We start from the raw sequence: 20,873 nt of genomic DNA on the forward strand, positions 1-20,873 counted from the left end.
TCTGCTATAACGGAGAGGAAGAGCTCTGTTTTTTATTATTATGGGAAGTAAAGTAAAGCAAGCAAACAGAGGCGCTTTAAAACTGTACATATTATAATATTCGGATTGTTTGTCACGTCCTAAATAGTGCACGTTGTTTGGATGAACTGTGTGGTGAGTTTCTTGCAGTATTTTAAAACTAGTCGGTTTTCCGAATCACGAGTGTTAGCTGTATTGGGCCGAGCTACAAACGGCTCAATACTTTACTTGCAAGTGCACTACTTAGGGTCTGTCCCAGTGTCCTCGTGCGCTCTATGTAGTGCGCTAGAGAATGAACATGGAGTTGTTTGGAATCCAGCCGTAGATTTGTTATTGCCTTGTAGCTTTCTGCTAATTTCTTTATAACAGTGTGAGGTTTGAACATTCACAGTGTACTAGTTAAAAAATAATAATTTAATGTAATATGCTTTATTTATATATAGATATTAAATTAAATTGATCTTTTAAAAAATACTAACCCTGCATTTGATGCAAACATTTATGCATAACCCCTAAAGAATAAAGATTTTCATGTGTTTTTTTTTCTTTTAAACACCCACACATTTCATGTTACTGCACATTTTCTTTGAGAAAGTCAATTCGAGAATCAGGGATAATTTTAAAACCAGTTGATTTTTTTTTCATATTTTAATATATTTGTATATGTAAATACTTAGTTTATTTATCTAGAAGTTTTCTAAAGACTTAATTTATCTAGAAGTTCTCTCTTTTTTCTATTCTATTCTCTCATCTCATTATCTGTAGCCGCTTTATCCTGTCCTACAGGGTCGCAGGCAAGCTGGAGCCTATCCCAGCTGACTACGGGCGAAAGGCGGGGTACACCCTGGACAAGTCGCCAGGTCATCACAGGGCTGACACATAGACACAGACAACCATTCACACTCACATTCACACCTACGCTCAATTTAGAGTCACCAGTTAACCTAACCTGCATGTCTTTGGACTGTGGGGGAAACCGGAGCACCCGGAGGAAACCCACGCGGACACGGGGAGAACATGCAAACTCCGCACAGAAAGGCCCTCGCCGGCCACGGGGCTCGAACCCGGACCTTCTTGCTGTGAGGCGACAGCGCTAACCACTACACCACCGTGCCGCCTATTCTATTCTCTGTTCATCCGATAATGATACTACTGGAATTTTAATTTCCCTGAGGGAACCCTCCCAAAAGGATCAATAAAATTCTATCTAATCTAATCTAATCTGATTAGAAACTGTTTCAAAAGTGTCCATACACCTGGAAGATTCCACAAATCCATCTAATGGCATTTAAGAAGCTTCTGATTGGTCGCTTGTCTTAATTAGTTTTAAAAAGTGTCAGGGCTCTCCACAAATCGTCTTTAGTTGCAATTTCCAAACAACTGAAGCTACCACAAGCATCTGTACAAACAATTATATGCAAATATTAAAACCTTGGGAGCACACGTCAGACACCGCTTCGCTTCGTTCAGGAAAGAGCAAGACTAAAAGGTTACTGGTTTGGGACCAAAAGGTCTCATCTCATCTCATTATCTCTAGCCGCTTTATCCTGTTCTACAGGGTCGCAGGCAAGCTGGAGCCTATCCCAGCTGACTACGGGTGAAAGGCGGGGTACACCCTGGACAAGTCGCCAGGTCATCACAGGGCTGACACATAGACACAGACAACCATTCACACTCACATTCACACCTACGCTCAATTTAGAGTCACCAGTTAACCTAACCTGCATGTCTTTGGACTGTGGGGGAAACCGGAGCACCCGGAGGAAACCCACGCGGACACGGGGAGAACATGCAAACTCCACACAGAAAGGCCCTCGCCGGCCACAGGGCTCGAACCCGGACCTTCTTGCTGTGAGGCGACAGCGCTAACCACTACACCACCGTGCCGCCCGGACCAAAAGGTCGCCGGTTTAATTCCTTGGACCAGCAGGAATGTCTGACGTGCCCTTGAGCAAGGCACTTAACCCCCAACTAATCCCCACAAGTTTCAGCACACCTGCCCACTGCTCTGGGTGTGTGTGTGCTCACATCCCCAGATGGGTTACATACAGAGAAATAATTTCACTGTGCTCTAACGTACGTTGTCATTGCCGAACCCGAACCGGGTTTGAGGCAAACCATGTTTGGTTGACTTGGCCAGAATTGCAGCAGTAGCGTGGCTGGTTCTTTTCTACACACACATTCACACCTATGGGCAATTTTAGAGAAGTCACTTAACCTAACTGCATGTCTTTGGACTGTGGGGGAAACCGGAACACCCAGAGGAAATCCACGCTACTGGGCTCAAACCCAGAACCTTCTTGCCATGAGGTGACAGTACTAACCACTACACCACCATGCCACCTTCTCTAATATACATGTGACAAATAAAGGCTTAAAATCCCTGAAAAAGCATCAGACACCGAAGTATGTAAATCCACCTTTAAAAGAGTCTGACATCACCGTGACCTGAACGGCTGTCATGCACAGAAGTCGTCCCTGTGCTGAGAAAAGCCACACTGAAGCTTGCAGGTTATCGCCAGGTTTTAGAGGCGCGTTCTCTGGTCCTATAAAACAAAAACTGAACTGTTTGGGCATAATAACCAGCGCCATTCCTGCTGTGAAGCATGGATGTGGTAGCATCACGATGTAGGGTAGTTTTGCACTTCAGAAAATAGTCAGCATCATGAGAAAGGAGGATTTGTTGGGAAATACTGATGCAGCACCTTCAAGACATCAGCCGGAAAGTACAAACTTGGTCACGACTGGGTCTTCCAGCAGGACGGTGATTCGATCTAGGTTCAAGTTGGATTTGTCTTCATGTAGATTTTCAGCACGTCGCACGTTTTGGATGAAAGGAACAGTCAGTTAGAGTGTGTGTTTATAACTCTGTGTGTGCGTGCATTTAGATTAAAGAAGATCGACTCGGACCTGAAGCTGGAGCTCGGTGGTGATTGATGTTTGTTCTGTTGTGTCGGAGCATCTCAGCGCTGCAGATAAAATGACCGTCACCACTAAAACCAAAACCTACAAACTGGTGGTCCATAAGAAGGGCTTTGGAGGAAGCGGTGAGTTCCTGTACTGCACGCTGTACATCATCAAGAGACTTTCACGTTCATGTGCTTTCTGATCGGTCCGGGTGAGGTTTAGGTTAGCCCCGCCCACTTCGTATTGAAATGAAACTCATAAAGATATTGAAAAGTTATTTTATAATGACAGATATTATTGACATAATTTAGGGCACATTTAAATAATATTGGCTGGCGTTGAGTGGTCTATCAGATAGATAGATAGATAGATTGATTGATTGATTGATTGATTCCATTCAGCTAGCATGATACTGAACAAGTCCAAGACGAGGAGCTGAATGGAATATATCTGATAGACCACGAAAAAAAGTCGTCCAATATTTATTATTATAATACATGCATACACATTCGATGGAACAACTATAGATTTTACAAAAAGTTAAGAACAGGACGGTAACTTACCAATATTGAATGCTGATTCTGATCAAATGTAATAGTTCTAACAATAAAAATGGTACAAGTCCAAAAAGCCTGAACAACAACCCAACTTATTAAGGTTTTTCACCTGACGTCACAGGGTCACGTGACGCCCCGGTGTCCGCCATTTTGAAGGTCAAGCTAGCTAATGTCAACAACAGTAGCTGGTATGTTACTGTAGCAATGTTTACGTTCAGTCATTTGGATGACTGTTAAAACCTTTCAGTCTCAAGTTTTTCCTTTACTGTATTTACTAGTTTACTGTAATTATGATCCGGCAGCTATTTACACCGGATCCAGTGTAAATAGCTGCCGGAGCCGACGTCCCAGCCTGCCCGAGCGCGCTAGCTCCCAGCCTGCCCGAGCGCGCTAGCTCCGGCAAGCTCGGACGTCGGCTCCGGCAGCTATTTACACTGGATCCGGTGTAAATAGCTGCCGGATCATAATTACAGTAAACTAGTAAATCCAGTAAAGGAAAAACTTGAGACTGAAAGGTTTTAACAGTCATCCAAATGACTGAACGTAAACATTGCTACAGTAACATACTAGCTACTGTTGTTGACATTAGCTAGTGCTAACAGCTAGCTGCTAGTACACTGCTACAACACAGACAAGCGATATCCAGGTAGACAGTTTGAGTTCAGTTACTTTTGGTCGTAGTTAATTGTTACATTGTAGTTGTTCAAAACAAAAGGGCTTTGCTGAGTGAAGTCCTCTTGTAAAAGTCTCCGTCACGTTTCCTCACCTCCAAGTAGAACTTTGACAATATTTCCGTTATTGCTCTCTTTTCCAGTTTTTCGATGTCCGTTGGTCTGTTTTTCTCTTGTAAATATGTATGAAGAATATATAATGAAGTTTTGGTAGCCTTTCGTGTGTTCATCACGTCTTTAGTTTCAGTTTTCAGTTTATTTATTTAGTGCTTAAACCGAGCACTGAATTAACCCTGTCTTCTCTCTGTCCCGGCTGACAAAGAAATGATGGTGCGCATGCGCAACAGAAAAGTTTTGTCATTGGATCTTCACGCGTGACGTCGTGTTGTCTTGACACCGTGCAGTATTATGACAATATTGCATGCTCATTCTCCATTGGGGAGAGTGGCGTATACATAGAGGATAAGCGATATGATAACAGTATTGCATGCTATCAGTAAACCCACCAGAAAGGAATAGAACATACGTTTTTATTCCAAATTGGCCTGTATAATAATAGGCGATGGGGAGTTCACATTAGCAGCTCCAAACCTTTGGAATACGCTGCCAAAGTTAATTAGAGATGCTGATAATTTATTAGTTTTAAATCTTTACTTCAACCACATTAATTTAGCTTTTAGCGATAGTTTTCAGAATTTTATATGTATACACGCACGCACACACACACGTACACATTATTTCCCAGCTGGGAGGTCTGTGTTGTGAAATACCGTGACCGAGGTCTTGAAAGTACTGAGCGAGGCCCTCTGGGCCGAGGTCAGTATTCAAGGCCAAGGTCACGGTATTTCACCATACAGACCGACCTTAAGCTCGTAAAGAAAAAAATAAATATATTATTTACCAAATTCTAACAGAAAACGAGAGCGCCCGAAAGGGAAAACCGAGCTGAGCCGCCATTTTGAATCCTCATTCACGGCTGTAATGCAAATGGCTTCCTCCTCGGTATACAAGTGCACTTCCATGGCAGGAAAAAAACTACATTTTGCCGCCTATGTAGTCCCCTATTTATACAAAATTGAGTCATTCAGGATTCAGCCATTTTTTTGCTCGGCGTTAGCAACAGTTAGAGGTTTTTAGCTTTCTCCTGAAATGTTTTCTTTTATTTCTTCTTCCTCAGGGTAGTAAAACTCACTTTCGCTATGAACACTGTCGTTATCGCTATCCATGCTGTAAAATTAACGCTATTCTCCTGAGAAATGCTGGCAAAAATTTCTAAGATTTTTGATAATCTTATAAATAAATCTTATAAAAAAAGATAAATGCTGACAAAAATTGCTACTATGTTTGTTTGTTGTTGTTGTGAACGAGTGAGTCGCCAGAGGTCCGTAACCGGGGTACGTACCGTAGGATACGGACCCGCTCGCCAGCCAATCAGAGCGCAGGATTTGATGGAAACCGGACCGCGAAAAAAATAAATACGTATATTCTAGAGCTTAGTAATATTTTATGGTTTTTATTACCTGTAGAATATAATTTCAGTTATATTTGTATTCTTTTTTATTTATGTACGATATTTTTAGTGCATTTGATCATATATGCATGTAAAATGTGCTGTGTAAGTAATAAACGTTATTATAAACATTATTATTAAAAATAATTGTTTATTCATCAATCCATGTACTGCAAGTCTGTCAGCCTTAAAAGGATAGTTCGGGATTTTTGACATGAATCTGTATGGCATCCCCATCAATAGTGTCGTGCAAACACACTGACTTACCCCTGACAGCATCCTGTGAGTCCAGTTCTTGTCCAGTTTTGGTCCAGATGAAAGTAGTCCGGCAAGTTTGTTGGGGTCACGAAAGTAAAACCTTTTTCGTCTCAAAACAGTACGTGTTCAAAAGAGTGATATATTTGCATCGCAAAACCGTTGCCAAATAAAAAGTCAGACCTCGAAATCGCTTGGCACTATTTTCTCTCCCTTCTTATCACTGCGCGCTGCCGCCAGGTGACAGCCACGGCTGTTTCATTCATTGTTTTAGTGATGGGAATTTCGGCTCTTTTGGCTCTTCTTACTATAAGGAGCCGGCTCTTTCGGCTCCCAAACGGCTCCTGAGATTTTATTTTTGATTTAAAGGAATACGCCACCCCCAGATGAAATTGAGTCAGTCCCTGCAGTCCCTAGAGTTGGATGAGTGAGCCAAAGCGTTTTGTAGCCGACCCAGCTATTGTCCTGATCTATAAACGCCCCGGTTAGCTTAGCGTAGTCACTGTAATCCGGCATGTCCAGCTAGCATTGTCGTTGCAAAAGTGAATTAAATAACTCAAGATTTTTTATAATTATTTCTCATGACTTGTACAGTCACATCGAGTACACATATCAATGCAAATTAACACGAAGGGATTTACTAGACCAATTTATATCTGGAACTATTTTCAGCCACAGCACAGGCAAAGCACCGCTGCAGGCGCAAAGACACCGCGCAGCACCTGAAAACGGGTGCGCAGTGCCCGGTGTCTTTGCGCCTTCCTTTTCCTACCTATTCCTTTAATTGCTGCAATTAACTAGTTAATTCTGATTCTATTTCTCCTCTCAGTTATAATCTGTCCTGCTTTTGAAAAGATCCTCTCTGGGGGGACAGGTGCTGCCACTATACACATCCTCCGTGCCATCACGTGTGTAAGCCGTGGATAGAGTGCAGCCTTGGTCTCCCACCAGCTTAGTGGGTCTGCGTTTCGCTGTCACCTGGCGGCAGCGCGCAGTGATAAGAAGGGAGAGAAAATAGTGCCAAGCGATTTCGAGGTCTGACTTTTTATTTGGCAACGGTTTTGTGATGCAAATATATCACTCTTTTGAACACATACTGTTTTGAGACGAAAAAGGTTTTACTTTCGTGACCCCAACAAACTTGCCGGACTACTTTCGTCTGGACCAAAACTGGACAAGAACTGGACTCGCAGGATGCTGTCAGGGGTAAGTCAGTGTGTTTGCACGACACTATTGATGGGGATGCCATACAGATTCATGTCAAAAATCCCGAACTATCCCTTTAATAAAAAGTCATGTATTGAAATTTCCTTATGATGTCATAATATTTTTCATGATGACTTTTTAAAAATTGATTCTAATAATATCACATGACCACCAAATACCGTACGCATTCCCACATGCTGTCCTAGATATTAGATCAGCTGTCTTTTCATATTTTTAGCTTTTCATTTCAAAGCATGTGTAATGAATGAATGATTGTCACGGTATATACAGTACCATGGCAACAAAAATGGCTGTTCCTGATGAGCGTGTGTTGCTGTAACCTTGACAACAGGAATAACTAAGGATTTAAATTATTCCTCGGGTATTTTATCTCGAAATAAGAAGAGTTAGCTTAATAAACTGACGTTATGTTTGGTACTGATACGAAAACATAACCCACTCACTTTGTTGTGGTTTTTTGCCTCGTCCTTGGTTAATCCGAGGTGCGTTGTCCCGTTTTTGTCTTTTACGCATCACATGACTAATTGTTTTACGTGGATCAGACAAACTCGTCATCGATCAGGAAGTTTAATATGATTTCTCACACCTCTCCTCTTTCAGATGATGAGCTGATGATGAACCCGAAGGTGTTCCCTCAGGTTAAACTGGGGGACTTTGTCGAGATCGCACACCCCAACGATGAATACAGGTGAAAGAGAAACAGGACGTTTCAGATTTCCTGAACTCGTGGGATGTGAGAGACTGTATATTGAAGCTCAGGAGTTGATTTCGTGTATCGTTGGCTGAATATTGCTCAAGAAATATGACCATCAGATCCAACCTTATAAAGAATTACGTTTGTGCTTGTACAAGTCTCAGCTCCTCCTGGAGGGAAAATAAATTGTACAGCTAGTAAACTGGAAACTACAGTTTGTCCTGATGACTGAATGATGCTGATTATTTCTGTGCTCCGTGTTCTCTCTAGCCCACTCCTGCTTCAGGTGAAGAGTCTGAAAGAAGACCTGCAGAAAGGTACGAACTCGTTATATAGAGGATTTCGACGTGACGTCACAGGTGACGTGACGCCCCGGTGTCCGCCATTTTGAAGGTCAAGCTAGCTAATGTCAACAACAGTAGCTAGTATGTTACTGTAGCAATGTTTACGTTCAGTCATTTGGATGACTGTTAAAACCTTTCAGTCTCAAGTTTTTCCTTTACTGGATTTGCTAGTTTACTGAGCTAGCGTGCTCGCTCCAAGCCTGCCCGAGCTAGCGCGCTTGCTCCCAGCCTGCCCGAGCGCGCTAGCTCAGTAAACTAGTAAATCCAGTAAAGGAAAAACTTGAGACTGAAAGGTTTTAACAGTCATCCAAATGACTGAACGTAAACATTGCTACAGTAACATACCAGCTATGATGTTGTTGACATTAGCTAGTGCTAACAGCTAGCTGCTAGTACACTGCTACAACACAGACACCGACCCTAATAATACAGTTCTTGGTCATTGCCTGGTAACAGCAAATTTATAACGGGCCATGTCTCAACAGACTAAGAAGTTATTTCAATGACATTTAATAACATTTTGTTTATCCTGAGGACCGAAAGTAAATGAAAATGTGAACAAACCTTAGCTGTAATAAGATGGCGACCACCGGCTCCAGGGACGACCCGCTGATGTAGGCATGTTACCCAGCCTGGTTTTTAACGACATAGGTATACAGATCATGTGGGCCGAAGTCAGGTAAAGACGAGGGCTTTGTGTACTTCCGTACGTCAGTGAACAATCCTGGTGGAAGCAGGTAAACGTCGTTCTCTAAGCCTGCTAACCTCAATTTTTGCAAATACCTCTCCCTCTGCTCGCCCTGTAAATGCCCTACGTCGCTGGATAGTGAAGGTGTTTTCTGCATCTCGCTCCTTTTTCTTTTATGTTTTTTCCCTGGTATTTCCTACACGCCTGACTGCAGGTCAGGAAGATCACCCGCGCTGCAAAGCCAGAAAAAGATAGCCTGGTAACGTGTACGGATCACGTACACCAGCATCATTGATTTTCTGGTGATATCGCTTCTTACTCGCGTCATCTAGGCCGGATAAAATACTCGACAATGAGACTTCGTCATGATCAACAGTGTATCGCTACCGGTAGTCGCCATATTTGTGACCGTCAAAATGGCGCCGGCTACTTGTTGACATGGCAACGGTCACGTGGGTCGAAAACCTCTATACAGTCAGAGATGCTGATTAAATTCTGCCGACTGAAAGGGTTTTAAGTAGGGCTGTCAATCGATTAAAAAAAAAACTAATTAATCGCACAAATTTCTGTAATTAATCGCATTTTTCTACTTAAGACTGAATATTTATGTAAAATCATCAAATTAATGCAGAGTAAACGCAGAGAAAGTATATGTAAATTCAAAAACCATTTTAATGGCTTAAGGTGCACATATGCAAAAAAGAATGAGCAAAGATATCGTTGCAAGTTCAGAACATTGAACATTTTTCACTCCATAGACATCATTTACTTAGTCCTTCTTTACACTCAGCCAGTTACTGAGGCAGACCGGTTTGTTAACGTTACGTCGCTCCTCGGTTTTACTCACAGTAAGTGCAAACGACTGCAGAGTCCAGTCTTGCACTACGTTCAGACTGCAACCTGAAACGACCCATATCCGACTTGTTGTGAAATCCGATTTTTTTGTTAGGCCGTTCACATTACCAATTATATGAGACTTGTATGCGATCTCCAATATGAACGGAAAACGACCCAAAAGTGTCCCGCATGCGCAAATTGACACGTAATAAGCACATCTACGTAATACGTAAACAAAAAAAAGCGCACTCTTCAAGTTTGCAAGTAAAGCATGGAGATGAGGCGAGACCTGGCGATGTGGTTTTTGTGGCGGTGGCGGAACTCACACAATAATCTGATTAATGTGGGCAGCAGACTAATGAGACCGAAGGTGTCAAATTACTGGAAATTTCCAGAACAATCTTATAATCTTGTAATACAGGATGGTTTAAGTTATAAATCAGTTATAGAAACTGTTTTATTTAATCAGGCTAACAGATCAACATCCAGGTCCCTACCAAATCCACCATTAGCTTGATCAATTCTATAAAAGTCTATTTAAATTCTGAAAACTGTACAAAATGTTGTTGTTTTCCACCAAAGAGGCGGGATTAGCCAACTCAGCAACGCAGAAGAGATGTTTGTCTCTTGTTGATGACGTGTAGGTCGCATGAATGCGACCTGTCCGGTCAGACTGCAGTCGCATGTGAAAATAACGGATATGCATCGGAATTAGGACCACATATCCAAGCGGCCTGGGTCGCATGTGAAAAAAATCGGATCCGTGTCGTTCAGATTGTCAATAACAAATCGGATACAGGTCGCATATGGGCAAAAAAATCGGATATGGGTCGTTTCAGGGTGCAGTCTGAACGTAGTCTTGATCAATGAAATGCGCTGTGACGCCCAAATAATTATCGTTGTTGATGGACGTCCAATGGTCACCCGTGAGAGCGATGTGCTTTGCTTGCGCAAGCATGTTCATCCGCTGTGCCGTCTCATCCTCGTACAAAGTGTGTATTCTTGACACGATGGTTCCTCTCGAGGGTAAATTATAAGAGGCATCTCCCGATGCAACACAAATTACTTCTCTCAGTCCATCGTCCTCTACTGTGCTAACTGGGCGGCAGTTTTTAACTCTCCAAGTAACCAAGGAATTGGTTAACTTTTCACTTACAGGTTTCGTTATTCGCCCACGAGTGCCATGCTCCTGTAGTGTCGACTGGCGAGGTCCAGTGGAGGTAATTTCAGCAGGGTGTTTTGCTTTGAGGTGATACGCTAAAGACGTGTTACTTCTGTGGTAATTAAATTCAGCTTTGCAAACTGTGCAAATTGCCTTATGGTGATGATACACGGGGCAACTTTTTGGGCAATGTTGCCGAGCAATGTTGCTGGGCAATTGCGTTTTGACTCTTTTCTATTGAGATTGGGCAACATTGCTTCTTTCTGAATGGTTTTGATAATCTCTGGCAACTTTTTGAGATAAGCCAATCAGAACGCGAGTATCGAGTCATGTGACCTCCGGTGAGGTTCGGATCAGAAATTTCAAACAAATATGGCGGCCGCTCAGTGTCAGTGGAGTGAAGAGATGGAGAGACTCCTCATCTGTTTTTACGCCGGTAAGTTGTTATTTTAATATTCTATATGGAGGAATTTACCTCACCAAAGCTCTAAAAAACAACAGACAGCTTGATTAAATGGTCACAGCAAAAATTAAGACATCGATTTTTTTTTAGCTAACTGTAAACTGCCGTTGCTAACTGTTGTTGCCCTGAAAAGTTGCCCTGTGTCTCACCTAGTTGCCCGTTGCCAGCAACTTTGCTCGGCAACATTGCCCAAAAAGTTGCCCCGTGTATCATCACCTTTAGTTTTGTCCAACGGGCCGTCGGGCAGCTTTTTAAAAGGAAACTTTCCCCCTAATGGTGATGATACACGGGGCAACTTTTTGGGCAATGTTGCCGAGCAATGTTGCCGAGCAATGTTGCTGGGCAATTGCGTTTTGACTCTTTTCTATTGAGATTGGGCAACATTGTTTTTTCTGAATGGTTTTGATAATCTCTGGCAACTTTTTGAGATAAGCCAATCAGAACGCGAGTATCGAGTCATGTGACCTCCGGTGAGGTTCGGATCAGAAATTTCAAACAAATATGGCGGCCGCTCAGTGTCAGTGGAGTGAAGAGATGGCGAGACTCCTCATCTGTTTTTACGCCGGCAAGTTGTTATTTTAATATTCTATATGGAGGAATTTACCTCACCAAAGCTCTAAAAAACAACAGACAGCTTGATTAAATGGTCACAGCAAAAATTAAGACATCGATTTTTTTTTTTAGCTAACTGTAAACTGCCGTTGCTAACTGTTGTTGCCCATTGTTAGTTGCCCTGAAAAGTTGCCCTGTGTCTCACGTAGTTGCCCGTTGCCAGCAACATTGCTCGGCAGCATTGCCCAAAAAGTTGCCCCGTGTATCATCACCATAAAAGTTCGCCCTTATCCATCTTTCCACCATAGACTCTCCTTTAGTTAGGATAGCTGTTTCTGCCCGGTTTTCCCGCACACGTAACCAAAGGTTATGGGTCAGCCGCCACCGGAAGTAAGCAAAACCACGTTAATTGCGTTAATTTTTTTTAATGCATTAAATGTTTAAAATTAATCGCCAAAATTAACGCGTTAACTTTGACAGCACTAGTTTTAAGTGCTCTGTTTCTCTGACTCTTACAGATAAACCAGTAAAATTACTAAAACTTTTCTTCTCGTTTCTTTATCTTTCAGCAGTCTGTATAAACAGAGCTCTGATTTCTTGTTAAATCTATTCGTACACAATCACACAACAGCTCTTTCACGCTTTAGATCTATTTTATTTGTGTTTCTGCAGCGTTAGAGCGGTGTTACTTCCGCCTGCGGTGAAGTCAAGTGTATTCCCACTATTCTACCTTGTTGCGCCCTCTGCTGTCTGAACAACATGATTACAGCTCAGGAAAGCTAAGACCCTGTGTCTGAATTCACTCACTATTCACTATATAGTGGACTATACATGGTGCTTGAAAGTTTGTGAACCCTTTAGAATTTTCTATATTTCTGCATAAATATGACCTAAAACAACATCAGATTTTCACACAAGTCCTAAAAGTAGAGTGAGCGATTTCAGACACAGGGTACGTCTTTTAAGCATTTCACACACAGGAAAGATATCATGTTGAAGCTTTACCTCGGACTGTTCTAAAGCGCTGATGCTGGAGACCGGAGAAAAAATGTCTCCATATCAACAATTTCAGATATTATAGTTAGTTTTTTCTTTTTTTTATCAGACATCTAGTTTTTAGGTTTGTTTACCTGACATGTTTCGACGTACGGCTGTCGTCTTCCTCAGAGTGTCACCGGATGTTGTTGGTGACGCATCTTTTATCAGCTGATGTTTCCGAAGGCGTGGCCTTCCTGTCTGGTTTGACAGGTCGGTCACGCCTTCTACTGTCTGTTCGTCCCCTGCAAGATGGCACTCTGGGTATGGGAGAGCATGTATGCTCCCTCATCCCGGTTGATGGTCCTCGGGCTTCGCTTACGGATCTCTATGGCCTCCCTGATCCAGCGCTGATGTTTATTATCTTCTGTGCGGATGACTCTGGCATTCCCCCAGTCCATAATATGATTTTCCCTTTTGCAGTGATCTGTTATAGCTGACTTCTAATTTTCCTGTTGTGCCTTTTCTTTTATTGTTCGGGTTTGTCTTGTAGCTGTCTCCTTTTCGCACTCTTTCTTATGTTCATTTTTCCTTGTGTTGAAACTCCTTCCTGTCTCCCCAATGTAAGTTTTATTGCATATTTGGCATTGAATCTCATATATGGTGTTGCATCTGTTCAGACATTTTTCAGGCTATTTACGTGGAGTGTCTGTTATACAAGTCTCTCAGAATGGGCTGATTTGAAGAAATCAGCAATATTTAGTCCATGATGCTTATCCTAGTATTCTTTGCTTTGTTTGTTTTTTTTTAAATAGAGACGATCAGTGTGGACCAGACCGTCGCGCAGGCCTTCAAACTTCGTGCATATCAGGATGTCATTATTAACATCGTGGATCCCAAGGTGTTCAGAGTTCACATTCACTGGAAACATTGCCTGTACATTTTTTTTTTTTTTTATCCTAAAAAAAAGCCAATCACACATTTTACCTGGATCATAAACGAAGAGACTTTATGGCTACGTTCACACTGCAGGCTGAAGTGACTCAAATCCGATCTTTTCGCCCATATGTGACCTGTATCCGATCTTTTATTGACAATATGAACGACACAGATCCGATTATTTCAAATCCGACCCAGGCCGTTTGGATATGTGGTCCTAATTCCGATTCCTATCCGATCTTTTCATATGCGACTTCAGTCTGAACCGCCAGGTCGCATTCATCCGACTTACACGTCATCAACAAGCCACAAACGTCACTATTCTGCGCTGAAGTAGGCGGCGGGTCTCTCAAAAAAAGTTACAACAACATGGCGCATAATCACGGGCGCAGATAGAGGGTGGGACTCGTCCCACCCAGATTTAAATTCACCTCGCTCGGTCCCCCCCACTTATAGGGAGGAAAAAATGTCTATGCTGTCTTTCTTTGCATAAGGCAAACCTCACGGAAAAATCAAAAGACTAATTACCATTCGGTTTATTAAGGTGCACAGCAGTGCATACATAGTTGCAACAACTCACATAAAACAAAACAAAGACTGATATTCGGTTGGTTGAGCTGCGCAGACTGCACAGGTTGCGAGCTCGAGCTTGGTTGCTATGGTAACCCACAACAAGTTTGACAGGTATATCGGGGTTGGGGTTGGTTTGCTGGCAGCTTTGTCCCCCCCCAGTTTTTTGTCCCTCCCAGTTCAAAAAACGTATCTGCGCCCCTGCGCATGACATCAATGCGAGGGACGCTTCGGGCTGTGAAGGTTCTGAATCTTCTCAATGGAAGGACGCAGAGGTTAGGGAGCTGATTTCCATTTGGGGGGATGCAGCTATTCAAGCTAGATCGGATGGGTCATACCGCAACCGGGCGGTTTTACTTCCGTAAACACTGGCCATGCTCACTGCGTGTGACGTCGTCGTATCCTGCAATGCGCATGCGGAACACTTTTAGGTCGCTTTTCGTTCATACTGAGGATCACATACAAGTCGCATATATTTGTTAATGTGAACGACCTCACAAAAAAATCGGATTTCACAAAAAAATCGGATTTGAGTATTAAGCCTTGCAGTGTGAACGTAGCGTATGTTGCTTTGCACTACGAAGTGAGCTGATTTAGCTCACAACTCATAGAAGTTTGTGAACACCTAGTTAGCGTAATAATAATTTTTATGTTGTGTGAAATGACGCACACTGCAAAAAATAAAAATCTTAGGAAGTTTATTTGTCTATTTTCAAGTCAAAACATCTAGCCACCCTTATTATAAGACATAATTGCCCAACAAGCAAAACCTCATTTAGCTAGAAAGGCTAGTTTTTAGACAGTCCATCTTGAAAATCTTGTATAGACAAAATGTCCTGAAAAAGTCTTATTTGGAGCACCTTTGAAAATAAAACAAGTTTTTTTTTTTTTAAAACAAGTAAGTACATTGTCAAATGCGGTTCATCTTGTTTCAAGAAAAAAAAACAAAGTATGCTTGTTTTGGGAATAAATGAACTTTACTGAAATCTTTGAATCTTTCATTACAATTCAACTCCACCTTACAGATCCTAAGGTGGGGTTTACATTAGACCGTATCAGCGGATCATCAGATTAACATTTTTAAAAACGATTTGCGTGCACACAGCAACGCCAATACACGGATACGCTAATCACATGACTAATTCGGCACGCAAGTTGAAATGTGTCACTGCGGCTCATCGCTTCCTCCTCAGCGGCTGCGCTCCAAATCACTCCGCCCTGAACATCGAGTGCCCTCTGGAGGGTGCGCACTCCGGCCCTGCGCAGCTCACAGCGCGCGCGAGTGAAGTGCACGAGCAGTGATTCGGGACTGAGCCGCTGTGCGCAAGTCACTTACCACTTGCAAGTGGAAGGATGGCAAGCCTAAAGACAATCATAACTACACAATGGGCAGTATTTGCATCAGTATTTGCAGTATTTTCATACTTTTATACTCTTTAATGAAAGGTGATACAAGGCCGCGCCGTTTTTCAGCAGTCGCGTCACATGACCAACGCCAGCGAATCAGGAAGGTGGATGTCACAGTGACGTTGTCCAATGACGACGCCAGCTAGAGCTCAGCACAGCGTATCCGCGTATTCTCAATGTTTACACAGCACCGGATCAGACACGATCTGGATTGAATACGTGGACGCTGGCGGATTCCCGTTTCCCGGCGTTTCCAGGCGTTTTAATGTAAACGGACAGTGCATCCGCGAAGAAAACGAGACAGATACGGTCTAATGTAAACTTGGCCTAAGTTTACTGCGACTGTTTTCTCAGTCATTCAGAGTGAGCTCCTTCTAGATGCTGTACAGACTCTAGACCAGACAAGTGCCTTCAAAAAGGCTATGAGTGAGTGGAGGGCGTTTTAGTGAGGTCTTTTTGGAATGCTGTGAGTTAAGTTCAGTGTTTTTTTTTTTGTTTGTTTGTTTGTTTGTTTGGGTTTTTTTTTGTGCCTGATCTTGTAAACCCCTCGTACACATGAATAGTCAGTGCCCCCAAAATGCACTGTTGCTTTGGCGTTGTGTAAGCACTGTAAGTCAAAATGCGTAGACTTTTTTTTTTTTTGGTGCCTGAGGTCCTGGGGAAGTGGAATCTTAAGAGATATGTTTTAATGTTTGAATGTTGAAATGGGAAAAAAAATAAACTTGTTGCAATGCTACACGTGTCGTCAACTTGATTCAAGATAGTCTCTGGTCTCATATCTAGAGTATTTTACTAATTACAGGTCACAAAAGGAGAATCTTTTAAGCTAGCAATGCTTAGTTGTAGAGTTTAACAATCCTAATATTAGTATATTTATCTTAAATTCAGTTTTTACTGCTAAGACTTTGTCATGAATTGAAGTGAAATACCCTTAAAATGAAATAAATAAAAATGACTTGAATGGCTAAATGTAAGAAGTACGATCTTGTTATAAGAACTATTTTGATTATTTTGAGTTAATCAGATCTCGCATAATAAGTTCCCCAATCTTATTTTGGAATTATTTCATCTAAAAGCAGGTTAGATTTTTCATCTTACTTTAAGAAATCTTACCAAGTCAAATTTGACTAGTTCCGTTGGCAGATTTTTTTTCACCTGATTCAAGCAAATATGCTTTGTTTTAATCTTTTATTTCTTATTTTTGAAAGGCCATTTTTTGCAGTGCAGTGCTTCCTGTAATTAAGTTCATCTGAGTTAGTTGTTGTCGGAGCTGCCATTATAGAAAATTAATCAACACCTTCTTGTGACGAAGTATCTTGAATTCAACAGCGCTGTAGTATAAGTTTGTTTGTTTGTTTGATAGGACGTGACCCTGGATCTAGTGGAGCTCACCTTCAAGGACCAGTACATCGGCCGAGGAGACATGTGGAGACTCAAGAAGAGTTTGGTGAGTCATTCATCACTAATAATAATCAATAATGCATCCATATATAATCTTAGAACATGTGTTCTTTGTTTTGTTTTTTAATTTCTCACATCCACCGAAAACAAAATGCTGCAACCCAAAACACCTGGCGTTATTCATCCACTTCCTCTAGGTGAATCGATTCAGAGTCGATAGCAGTCAGAAACCTATAATAAAGATTTTTTAAAGCTGTTTAGCATGCGATTGAGATAAAAGTTGATAAACTATGAATGGACTCTTTCAGTTTTTATATCTCGCTGACGTTCTTCTGCAGGTGAGCACGTGTGCGTATGTGACCCAGAAAGTGGAGTTTGCAGGGATCAGGTCAGTCACAAACATGTTTTTGTTCACTATAGGTTTCTTCTTGTCTTTTTTTTTTCCCCCTGTGTGTATGCGTGTGTGTTTTCTGTACTCCAGGGCTCAGGCGAGTGAGCTGTGGGTCAAAGGCGAGAAGGTCACTTGTGGTTACATCAGTGAGGACACGCGGGTGAGGCGCCGTTTCACACACTTTAAAGCACAGCATGATAGCCTTATAAACTGGAAGGGCACACGGTAGAGTTCATACCTCCACCAAGCAACATGTTATCAATACTAAAATCACATCACTTGAACCTTGGATAATACTAAAGCTGTCCACCAAATTTCATCCAAATCCGTTCACTACTTTTTGAAATTTTGGTTAAAATCCAGTCACGTGTTCCTTGGCCAATGGTCTACCTTTCCACCAAATTTCATCCAAATCTGTTCACTACTTTTTGAGATTTTGATCAAAATTCAATTAGTTGTTCCTTGGCCATTGGTCCACCTTTCCTCCAAATCCGTTCAGTACTTTTTTGAGTTTTTGATCAAAATCTAATCACGTGTTCCTTGGTCTACCTTTCCACCAAATGTCATCCAAATCTGTTCACTGCTTTCTCAGATGTTGATCAAAATCTAATAACTTGTTCCTTGACCTATGGCCCACATTTCCTCCAAATTTCATCCAAATCCATTCACTCATGCCCCTTTTCCACCAAAGCAGTTCCAGGGCTGGTTTGGGGCCAGTGCTTAGTTTAGAACCAGGTTTTCTGTTTCCACTGACAAAGAACTGGCTCTGGGGCCAGAAAAACCGGTTCCAGGCTAGCACCAACTCTCTGCTGGGCTAGAGGAAAGAACCGCTCATGTCAGCGGGGGGGTGGAGTTGTTAAGACCAACAACAATAACAAGACCGTGAAAGATCGCCATTTTTAAGCGACGAGAAGCAGCAGCTGTACAAACGCAAAGTCATCCATTATTATTGTTGTTGCTGCTGCTTCTTCCGTTGTTTTTGCTTTGATATTCGCACCAAGGTTTATGCAAACGTAGCGACGTAACTGACGTATACAGCGACATAATGACGTGGCTCCCCTTAGTACCGCGAGCTATGGAAAAGCAAACTGGTTCTCAGCTGGCTCGCAAGTTGAACGAGTTGTGAACCAGCACCAGCCCCGAACCAGCCCTGGAACTGATTTGGTGGAAAAGGGGTATACTTTTTGAGTTACGTCAAGAAACAAATGGAGGCGAAAACATGGCCTCCAACAGAGACGGCAGAGGTAATCAGCTGCTGTCTTACAGTTGTGCCTACAATATAGAGTGCATGATAATAAAAAATACAACGTAGTGTTTTACAAATAGGAAAAATATTTGCAAAGAAATGAAGCATGCTTTAAGTACATTTACTTCAGCATTACATTACGCATACAAATACGATACACTACCGTTCAAAAGTTTGGGGTCACCCAGACAATTTTGTGTTTTCCATGAAAAGTCACACTTTTATTTACCACCATAAGTTGTAAAATGAATAGAAAATATAGTCAAGACATTTTTCTGGCCATTTTGAGCATTTAATCGACCCCACAAATGTGATGCTCCAGAAACTCAATCTGCTCAAAGGAAGGTCAGTTTTATAGCTTCTCTAAAGAGCTCAACTGTTTTCAGCTGTGCTAACATGATTGTACAAGGGTTTTCTAATCCTCCATTAGCCTTCTGAGGCAATGAGCAAACACATTGTACCATTAGAACACTGGAGTGAGAGTTGCTGGAAATGGGCCTCTATACACCTATGGAGATATTGCACCAAAAACCACACATTTGCAGCTAGAATAGTCATTTACCACATTAGCAATGTATAGAGTGGATTTCTGATTAGTTTAAAGTGATCTTCATTGAAAAGAACAGTGCTTTTCTTTCAAAAATAAGGACATTTCAAAGTGACCCCAAACTTTTGAATGGTAGTGTACATAATCCAAAGATTCTTTAAATGGAAAAGATTTTTCCACTACTACTATTTTTTTTTCTTCCAAACGGTCAACTTTTTCCTTCACCAGATGACATCATGGGTTGACTAAAAGGCCCTGTTCAGTGTATTTGTAACCGTGAGCTGGCCTAGTGGTTAACATGTCCGCCTCTTGATTGGGCGATCGCGAGGTCTACTCACGGTCGGGTCATACCAAAGACCATCATAAAAATGGTACCTACTGCCGTCTGGCAAGGCACGCTGCAATACAGATGCGAGTGGGGAGTCAAACTCTTGCGGTTACCAGAGGACCCGCCCCCCTCACTGTAACCCTAGCTATGTAATAAGCGAGAGGCCAAGGGCTATAGAAATGGAGATTGGCACCGCCCTGTGCACCCAAGGGCACGGGAAGGACTTTAGATTTTTTTTAAAATCCCCTGTTGGCTGAAAGGCCCAAAGGGGGATTATGTCGTGGCGATGTCTGTCTGTCCTGGGGAGGGTACTCACCTTCTGAAATCAGCTCCTCTCACAATTTTTGGAGGAATTTCACAAAACTTGACAGGATTCTTTGTTATATGTCGGTAATACGCATATTGCAATTTCGTTCAATTCAGTCGCATTTTACCAGAGTTACAGCGGAGTCGCCAGCGGGGGATATTGTGCTCTCGGAGCACTCTTGTTTTTTTAGTGTATTTGTCATGTCTTACACCATGAGCAAATCTTCTACTTTGCATAAATATAGTAAAATGTTTCCAGAAATAATGAAATATTTCTGTTGTGCAGCTTCACACACACACCCTTGAACATTTGCCCCAGTTATTCTTCTTCTGACTTTAGTGTAACAGTGTTGATGTTTCGTCTATGAGTTGAGCTTTAACCAATCAGAAGTTGTGGCTTGGATCACAAAACCTCTTGCAAATCCAATGTGATCAGACAAACGCAAGAAAGTCTGAGTGATGAATGATGTTCCGATGATGTCCAGGTGGTGTTTCGCTCCAGCTCGGCCATGGTGTACATCTTCATCCAGATGAGCTGTGAGATGTGGGACTTCGACATCTACGGTAACTTGGTCTCGTCTCTGTCTTCGTCCAGTAGCGTGTCTCTGTTCGCCGTGTGATTAGTGACGGAAGGGAGTCTGGATTAGAACAGCAGAAAACCTCACTGATTAAGAGTTCATGGGAGCAGCTGAACGTAGCCAGGCTTTAAAGAGACCGCAGATGAGAATGTAGGCGTGTCTTTAAGCCCTTATATGTAGGAAGAAGAGCGGTACTGTCATGACATGTGATTTTGAAAGATATGAGGTTTGGAGTTTAAGGTCAAAGCAAATACTGCTTTCAAGCCAAACAAAACCCAAAAAATAAACTCCGTTATGCTG

At 42.1% G+C, this 20,873-nt stretch overlaps 1 protein-coding gene across 8 annotated transcripts in view; it reads left to right on the forward strand.

Moving 5' to 3' along the window:
- depdc5 (DEP domain containing 5, GATOR1 subcomplex subunit) overlaps positions 1-20,873 on the forward strand; it is a 90,310-nt gene continuing 69,437 nt past the window's right edge. For all 8 annotated transcript variants that reach the window (XM_060908424.1, XM_060908427.1, XM_060908426.1 and 5 more), the window contains exons 1-9: positions 1-153; positions 2,907-3,065; positions 7,746-7,833; positions 8,110-8,156; positions 13,676-13,761; positions 17,140-17,223; positions 17,516-17,565; positions 17,659-17,728; positions 20,481-20,559. In XM_060908424.1, the coding sequence (XP_060764407.1) occupies positions 2,999-3,065; positions 7,746-7,833; positions 8,110-8,156; positions 13,676-13,761; positions 17,140-17,223; positions 17,516-17,565; positions 17,659-17,728; positions 20,481-20,559 (571 nt within the window). In that variant the 5' untranslated portion in view covers positions 1-153; positions 2,907-2,998. The remainder of the gene's footprint in view (positions 154-2,906; positions 3,066-7,745; positions 7,834-8,109; positions 8,157-13,675; positions 13,762-17,139; positions 17,224-17,515; positions 17,566-17,658; positions 17,729-20,480; positions 20,560-20,873) is intronic.

The sequence above is a fragment of the Neoarius graeffei genome, chromosome 25 (genome assembly GCF_027579695.1).
Source record: "Neoarius graeffei isolate fNeoGra1 chromosome 25, fNeoGra1.pri, whole genome shotgun sequence".
Taxonomy (NCBI): domain Eukaryota; kingdom Metazoa; phylum Chordata; class Actinopteri; order Siluriformes; family Ariidae; genus Neoarius; species Neoarius graeffei.